The following is an 8,780-nucleotide window of genomic DNA, read 5'->3' on the forward strand; positions in this document are numbered from 1 at the left end:
GCCTTTATTATGTTGAAGTATGTTCCCTCTATCCCACTCTATCAAGAGTTTTTATTCTAGCTGTGGGCTTGTCATATATGGCCTTTATTATGTTGAGGTATGTTCTCTCTATACCACTCTATCAAGAGTTTTTATTTGTAAGTGGATGTTGAACTTTGTCAAATGTTTTTTCTGCATCTATTGAGGTGATCATATGATTTTTGTCCTTCATTTTGTTAATGTGGTATATCACTTTGATTTGCTGGTGTTGAACCATCCTTGCATCCCTGGAATAAATCCCAGTTGATCATGATGTATGATCTTTTTAATGTATTGTTGAATTTGGATAATATTTGCTTGAGGATTTTTGCATCTGTGTTGACCAGGGATATTGGCCTTGGCCTGTAATTTTTTTTTTTCTTGGTACCCTTTTCTGGTTTTAGTATCTGGATAATGTTGGCCTTGTAAAATAAGTTTGGCAGTATTCCTTCCTCTTATTTTTTGGAAGAGTTTGAAAAGGATTGGTATTAAATCTTCTTGGAATGTTTGATATAATTCACTAGTGAAGCCATCTGGTCTGGGACTTTTGTTTGTAGGGGGTTTTTAAGTTATTGATTCAGTCTCCTTACTAGTAATCAGTCTTTTCAGATTCTCTATTTGTTCATGATTCAGTCTTAGAAGGTTGTATATTTCTAGGAATTTATCTGTTTCTTCTAGGTTGTACAGTTTGTTGGTGTTTAACTGTTCATAGTAGTTTCTTACAATCCTTTTTATTTCTGTGGTATCAGTTGTAACATCTCTTTCATTTCTGATTTTATTGATTGGAGCCCTTTCTCTTTTTTCTTTGATGAGTCAATTTTGTTTATTTTTTACTTTTTTTAAAGATTTTATTTATTTAGAGAGAGAGTGAGAGTACAAGCAGGGGGAACAGCGAGGGAGAGGGAGAAGCAGCCTCCCTGCTGAGCAGGGAGTCCCAACGTGGGGCTTGATCCCAGGACCCTGAGATTATGGCCTGAGCTGAAGGCAGACACTCAACCCATGGAGCCACCCAGGAGCCCCAATTTTGTTTATTTTTTTCAAATAACCAGCTCTTGGCTCTATTGATCTTTTATATTGTCTTTTTAGTCTCTGTTTCATTTATTCCTGCTCTGATTTTTGGTATTTCCTTCCTTCTATTAACTTTGGGCTTCATTTGTTCTTCTTTTTCTAGTTCCTTGAGGTGTAAAATTAGGCTATTTGAGATTTTTCTTGTTTCTTGAAGTAGGCATTTATCACTATGACCTTCCCTCTTAGAATTGCTTTTGCTGCATCCCCAAAATTTTGGTATGTTGATTCTTTTTTGTTTGTTTTGGATTTTTAAAATTTCTCTTTTGATTGTTGTTGTTGTTGTTGACCCTTTGGTTTTTCATTTAAAACGATTATTTTGGGGCACCTGGGTGGCTCTGTTGTTTAAGTGTCCAACTCTCTTATTTATTTATTTATTTGACAGAGCCACAGTGAGAGAGGGAACACAAATATGGGGAGTGGGAGAGGGATAAGCAGGCTTCCCGTTAAGCAGGGAGCCCGATGGGGCTCAATCCCAGGACCCTAGGATCATGACCCAAACCGAAGGCAGATGCTCAACCAACTGAGCCACCCAGGTGCCCCCGGCATGGAGCCCACTTAAAAAAAAAAAAAAAAAAAAAAAGATTACTTTGTATTTGTCAGATAATTTATAGATCTTTTCTTTCTTCTAGGGTCAGTTTTTGAGATTAATTATTTTCCGTTGATTAGACCATTTCCCTTTCTCTTTGTGTGTCTTGTTATTTTCTACTGTGTTTTGTGCCTTTGAAAGAACAGCTGCTTCTCCTGGTCTTTATGGTCTGACTTTGTACAGGGGAAGACCTTCACCAGTCAGCTCAGTTTGAGATTCGAGGCATCTCTCAAAGGTTTTCAGAGGATGCATCTTCTCCGCACTTGTGTGTGTAAAGAGTATGCTGGTTTCTCTTTCAGGAGCTTGTAATATCTTGCTTTCTCTGTGTCTCTCTGCTTTACCACAATTTCTCTGTTGTTGCAACAAGCCACTGAGCTCTCTCTTGATCTTTGTGGTGCCCAGGCTTCCAAAGAATGCTGGTTCCCCATCAGCACTGAGTCATTTGAGACAGAAACCTGTCCCTAGGGCAGCCCTCAGAAAAGTCAGAACATAGGGTGTACATTCAACTCTTCTTTCTTCCTACCAGGGGAGAAGTTGGGATCTTGGTGCTTTTTCCTGATCACACCCAGTTGACCAGCCTCTGTCTGTGGCATTACTGGTTCTCTGGTACTACAATAAGTTGCTTAGATTTCATTTGCTCTCATTGACCACCACACATCCAAAATATGTCCATTCTGTCAGTGCTCTAAGTCCAGTGAGGCAAACAGCCCCCCTAATAATTTGGAATATTGGATGCACATTCACTCTTCTCTTTTCAGCCCAAGGGAGAAGCTGCAAGCTGAGCTCTCCCTCCTGACCCTGCTGAACTCTGCTGGCTTGGGAGAATTTCTATTGCGGTGGATACGAAATGGCTTTTCTTACTGTTACAATGCAGCTGTTCTTGACTTTGAGCTTGCCTGAAGTACTGCAACTCCTTAATTGGGTTCTAGAGTTCTCATGGAGACTTTTTAGGTGGTATATTAGTGTTAAGTCAGTGTCTCTGTGGTGGAACAAGGTCTGGGGCCTCCTGTAATGTTACTTTGTTACTTCCTGTACATGATGGCCAAATAACATTACATTGTATGAATATACTACCTTTTGTTTAGCCAATTGTAAGTTTATGAACACTTACTTATAAATAATGCCATTATGATTATTTGTGTACAGGTTATCGGGTGGATGTATGGTTCCAGTTCTCTTGTGTTTATACCTAGAAATTCAATTGCTGAGCCATATTGGCAACTCTGTAGTAAACATTTTCTTATACCACCACGATGTTTCCCAAGGTAGCTATACCATTTTACAGTCCCATCAGCATTGTGTGGAGATACCAATTTCTCTACATTTTCATCAACACTTTTTATTTGCTCTGTTTTTATATTAGCCATTCTAGTGGGTGTCAGGCAGTATCTCTTTGTGGTTTTGATTTGCATTTCCCTAATTGTTAATGATCCCATGATCCCCAAGTGTCTTTTCATGTGCTTTTGGGCCATTTGTGTATCTTCTTTGGAGAAATGTTTCATTTGCTCCTTTGCTGTGTTTTTTTTAAGATTTGTTTATTCGTGGGGGGGGGGGGGGGCAAAGGGAAAAGGGGGGGGAGAATTCCCGGCCACTCCCCTTTGAGCGCGGAACCTGAAGTGGGGCTCGAATCCCATGACCGTGAGATAATGACATGAGCCAAAACCCAAGAGTCAGACGCTCAACTAATGAGCTACCCAGGTGCCCTCCTTTGCTTGTATTTTAGTTAGACTATGTCCTTATTGTTGAGTTGTGAGAGTTATGTATATATTCTCAGTTTGGACTAATTTTTACTCATAAAACTGTGGCTGTTTTATTGGTTCTGTGTAGCATATGATTATCTCTGGGAAGAATGTGGATTTATATCTCTAACCATTAGTTATTTCTGCTACTGGGAAAATTTCCAAAGGCAATCATTGCCACAGTCTCTTTCTATCAAAATCAGCCGTAAAAAGAATGAGTGGTCTTTTTTCTTTACCTCCTAAAGCTGCATAGCCTTTGAAGATAGATTTAGTATCCTAAAGGGCAGTTCTTACTACTTAAGAGGCAGTATATTTTGTTTGTTGCTACATAGTGAGTTATGAAAGACCAACTGGCCTCCTCTTCACTTTTTCCTTGGCCATTGTGGGATATCAGGTTAAGGACCCGGGCTTGATTTTTTCCTATTCGCTTTCTCTCAAGATAGTAAGGTGAACAGTTGGATGCTTGAAAAAGAACACATGCTTGGGGCACCTGGCTGGTAGAGCATGCGACTCTTGAGCTCTGGGTGGTGAGTTCGAGCCTCATGTTGGGTGTGGAGCCTACTTCAAATAAAAATTAAAAAACAAAACAAAACATAGGCATGTGGGCTTTCATGCCTTTAGTCAGTGAAGCTGGGATGATTTCTTGTTGAAATTGGCAATGAAAAGCCACGTTTACTTAGCTGGTTTCACTTAAGTTTTTCTGTTTTGCTATTTCTTGGGTTTCAAGGGGCTTACTTTATTTCCTCTGAGCACTAGAGACAAGTTTGCTAAGCTAAATTTATTTATTTATTTATTTGACAATAAACTACTGTTTATTTTTTTTAAGATTTTATTTATTTATTTGACAGAGAGAGACATAGCGAGAGAGGGAACACAAGCAGGGGGAGTGGGAGGGGGAGAAGCAGGCTTCCTGCTGAGCAGGGAGCCCCATGCGGGGCTCGATCCCAGGACCCCGGGATCATGACCTGAGCTGAAGGCAGACGCTTAACCATCTGAGCCACCCAGGTGTGCCCCGTGCTAAGCTAAATTTAGACTACCAAAGAAACACCCCATAACAAGTACTAAAATGTAGATATAATACAACTATGATTCAAATCAGTAAGGGTCATCCTGTAAATTTGTATAAATTTACACCTATATTTGGTAAGGAAATTCAAAATAAAAATATCTAATATGATCATATGCTTAAACTGTTGTTGGGAAGGCTAAATTAACAGGTAGGATGCCATTAAAAAATAATAAAAATAGTATTATTGGTAAAAACTTGATGTAGCAGTCTGTGAAGTGCTATAGGATACCAGAGAAAGTGAATCTAGAGGAAGAAGAGTATATGGTGAAACTTTCATCAAGGACATGAAGCAGGACTTACACCTTGAAAAATGTATAGTAATTGCAAAGCCTCACAGAAAGAGGGAGGAGAGGTTTTACTTGGAAATGTGGTAGTAAAGAATATAGTGATCATGATTCGGGTGGAATTGGAGACAAACAGGCAGGTGGGTGGGAGGGGAGTATTTTACTGCAGTGGACAATTGGATTTGCCAAGAGTAATGGATAATAGGCCTATGCTATAGTAGTTCTGAATACATGGCTGAAAAACTTTCTCTTAATATAACAGATACAATGTTCATTTATGAGAAAATATTTTGGGGGGGGTGCTTATGAGCAAACCAAAAATTCTTTTTTTTTTTTTTTTTAAGATTTTATTTATTTATTTGATAGAGTGAGAGAACACCTATGCAATAGTCCTATTCCCTCCATAACTGAATCCTTGATCCCAGGACCCTGGGATCATGACCTGAGCCGAAGGCAGACGCTTAACCATCTGAGCCACCCAGGCGCCCCAGAGCAAACCAAAAATTCTAAGTAGAAATTAAGTCTAAATAGCAGTTTATTCATTTATTTTGTTACCTTGACTAAAGTATTTTCTTTTTCTCTTTCAGAAGAGTGGTTGAGACCGGTGATGAGAAAAGATAAGCAGGTGTTAGTGCATTGGGGGTTTTACCCAGACAGGTAAGGTCCTGAGATCTGGTATAAAGATTTTTTTTCAGTGCAAGCCGGAGTTATTTATGTATAGTTTCATTTTCGGAAGAGTGACAACTTTGTTTGCTTCAGTGCTTGATCTCACTTTTTGAGTCTTACTGAAGTTATGGAATTCAATTCAAAGCCCCAATTTGCTGCATTTGCCAAAACACCCCTTCAATATGGTATTAGACTGCTAATATAGATTTGTTTCCTTCAAGAAATGAATTTTTCTCCCTAGTATTTTATGACTATTTAGTTTTATTTGTTTCTTCAAAAAATCTTCATGCCATACTATTAAGAATGAATTATTTTATTTCTAAATAGAGTTTTTCTTCTTGGCAGAAGAAGAAATTGTCGTTATTACTTTGAGATAATCATAACTCATACTGTGTTTCATTCTCTAAGTATAGATAAAGAATATTATAAATATGAACTAGATGTTAGTGAAAATGGTGGTCCTTTTTAAATTTATACTATGCCTACATAGGACACTGACAAATAAGGATAACCTTCCATGAACTTCATCTTCTTAAACCTACAGTGGAGCTGTGGGGAAGATTCTGACCATTGTGGGTTTTTCATGTCAGACCAGTCCTCTTTCATCTATACCCCTATCTACTTATATTAACATTCTCGTATTATTGGAAGCAAATCCCACACATAACATTTTTTTTTTTTTAAAGATTTTATTTATTTATTCATAAGAGACAGAGAGGCAGAGGGGGAAGCAGGCTCCCCGCCGAGCAGGGACCCCGATGCGGGACTCGATCCCAGGACACTGGGATCATGACCTGAGCCGAAGGCAGACGCTTAACCATCTGAGCCACCCAGTCACCCCCACACATAACATTTTAATGATAAATATTTCAATATGTATTTCTAAAAAATGCCTCATTTGTTAAAAAAAATAGTAAGGGTAATATCATTGTCAAATCTAAAAAACAAAATGCCTTTATGTCATCTATTCAGTGTTGTCATATGTGATACATATGATTAATTTATAGATTGCTATTTGTTAGAAGTAGAATTCAGCCACATTTTGTGATTAATTGATATATTTCTTAACACATTTTTCAGTGTCTAGGTTCTCTCTCTGTCTTCCCTACCCACCTGACCACATGCATTGTATTATTTAAGAAACCAGGGTGTTTTTAAAACATTATTATTTAAATGATAACATTCATGTCTTTTTGTTTTATAGGACACCCTATAGAGTTTACCACAATGTGGGTGGTGGTGTTTTTTTTTTTAATGCCATCACTGTGGTGTATTTGAACATGTTTCTCCATTCTCTGTATTTCCTTTAAATTGGCAGTTGGGATCTAGAGTTAATCAGAGTGTATTTCAGTTTATGGAGGGAATAGGACTATTGCATAGATGTGTGTTCTTCATCATCTAATGGTGACCCATAATGTCTGGTTGTGTGCTCTTTTTTTTTTTTTTTTTTAAGATTTTACTTATTTGAGAGTGAGCAAGAGAGAGAGAGCACAAGCAGGGGGAGAAGCAGACTCCCTGCTGAGCAAGGAGCCAAATACAGGGCTCAATCCCAGGACTCCAGGATCATGACCTGAGCCAAAGGCAGATGCTTAACTGATTGAGCCCCCTAGGTGCCCCCGTGTGCTCTTTTTAAAAAAAAAAAATTCTTTTATTTATTTTTAAAGATTTATTTATTTATTTGAGAAAAAGAGTGGGAGAGAGAGAGCATGAGCAGAGGGAGAGGGAGAAGCAGGCTCCCCGCAGAGCAGGAAGCCTGATGCAGGACTTGATCCCAGGATCCTGGGATCATGACCTGAGCCGAAGACAGACACTTAACCGACTGAGCTACCCAGGCACCCCAGGATTTGTATTTTTTTAAAGATTTATTTATTTATTTGAGCGAGTGAGAGAGAGAAAAAGAGTGGGGGGAGGGACAAATGAGGAAAATCTCAAGCAGACTCCACACTGAGTATGGAGCCTGATGCAGGGCTCAATCCCATGACCTGAGCTGAAACCAAGAGTGATGCTTAACCAACTATGCCACTCAGGCACTCCTGTAAAGATTTTTTTTTTCACTTTTAAAAATTTGAATTCAGGGCGCCTGGGTGGCTCAGTCGGTTAAGCGGCTGCCTTTGGCTCGGATCATGATCCCAGGGTCCTGGGATCGAGTCCCGCATCGGGCTCCCTGCTCTGCAGGGAGCCTGCTTCTCCCTCTCCCTCTGCCTACTTGTGTTCTCTCTCTGTCTCTCTGTCAAATAAATAAATAAAATCTTAAAAAAAAAAAATTTGAATTCAATTAATAAACATATACTGTATTTGTTTCTGAGGTAGAGGTCAGTGGTTCATAGTCTTATACAATACTCTGTGCTCATTACGTATGTGTCCTCATCAATGTCTATCACCTAGTTACCCCATCCTCCCACTTCCCTCCCCTCTAGTAACCCTCAGTTTGTTTCCTGTGATTTAAGAGTCTTATGGTTTGTATCCCTCTCTAATTTCATCTTGTTTTATTTTTTTCCTCTCTTTCCCTATGATCCTCTATTTTGTTTCTTAAATTCCACATGTAAGTGAGATCATACAATAATTGTCTTTCTCTGATTATTTCGCTTAGCATAATACCAAGATATTTTTTAAGGAAGGAAATATGTCTTTAGATATGTTCAGAATTTTAAGAGTATATGCACAGTTTTCATACGGGTTGAGTTAATTAGAACCAGATTGAATCAGCTTGCTGAACCATAATTGATTACTTTAAATGAACTGGCAGATTTTTAAATAATATTTAAATGAATCCTTCCTATAAAACATCTCTAGTCTTGAGGCTTCAAGTAGTCCTTGGCACTGTTAAGCAAACCTTTCAATATTATGGGAAGTCTTAAAGGAAATCAATTTGCCCTTTGAAACATTTAGATGGAAACTCAAATTTATGATGACTAGCTTCATAAGTATACAGTTGAAATAAATTCTATAATAACACAGTAAAAACATGTTAGCCTGTTTGTTAACCTTTTCTTTATGTTTCAGATAAGATATAGTGGCTGGTTTGAGTCTTATCTTCTCAAGGCCTTGTTCACTTTCTTTATTAACTATATAACAGTCCCCCCACCCCCCTCATCTGTGAGGGCTTCATTTTAAAGACTCCCAGTGTATGCCTGAAACCATGGATAGTACTGAACCCTATATATACTATATTTTTTCCCTGTATGTTCATACCTGTGATAAAAGTTGATTTATAAATTAGGCACAGTAAGAGATGAACAGCAATAACTAATAGTAAAATAGAACAGTTGGAATTGTATAGTGTAAGAAAAGTTACATGAATGTGGTCTCTGTCTTTTCTTTTTTTTTTTTTTTTTTTTTTTAAGATTTTT

At 38.2% G+C, this 8,780-nt stretch overlaps 1 protein-coding gene across 5 annotated transcripts in view; it reads left to right on the top strand.

Moving 5' to 3' along the window:
* SMARCC1 (SWI/SNF related, matrix associated, actin dependent regulator of chromatin subfamily c member 1) overlaps window positions 1-8,780 on the top strand; it is a 173,929-nt gene that overhangs the window by 50,964 nt on the left and 114,185 nt on the right. For all 5 annotated transcript variants that reach the window (XM_021686949.1, XM_021686950.1, XM_021686951.1 and 2 more), the window contains exon 7: window positions 5,352-5,421. In XM_021686949.1, coding sequence (XP_021542624.1) covers window positions 5,352-5,421 — 70 coding nt within the window. The remainder of the gene's footprint in view (window positions 1-5,351; window positions 5,422-8,780) is intronic.

This window comes from Neomonachus schauinslandi, chromosome 1 (assembly GCF_002201575.2).
Source record: "Neomonachus schauinslandi chromosome 1, ASM220157v2, whole genome shotgun sequence".
NCBI lineage: Eukaryota > Metazoa > Chordata > Mammalia > Carnivora > Phocidae > Neomonachus > Neomonachus schauinslandi.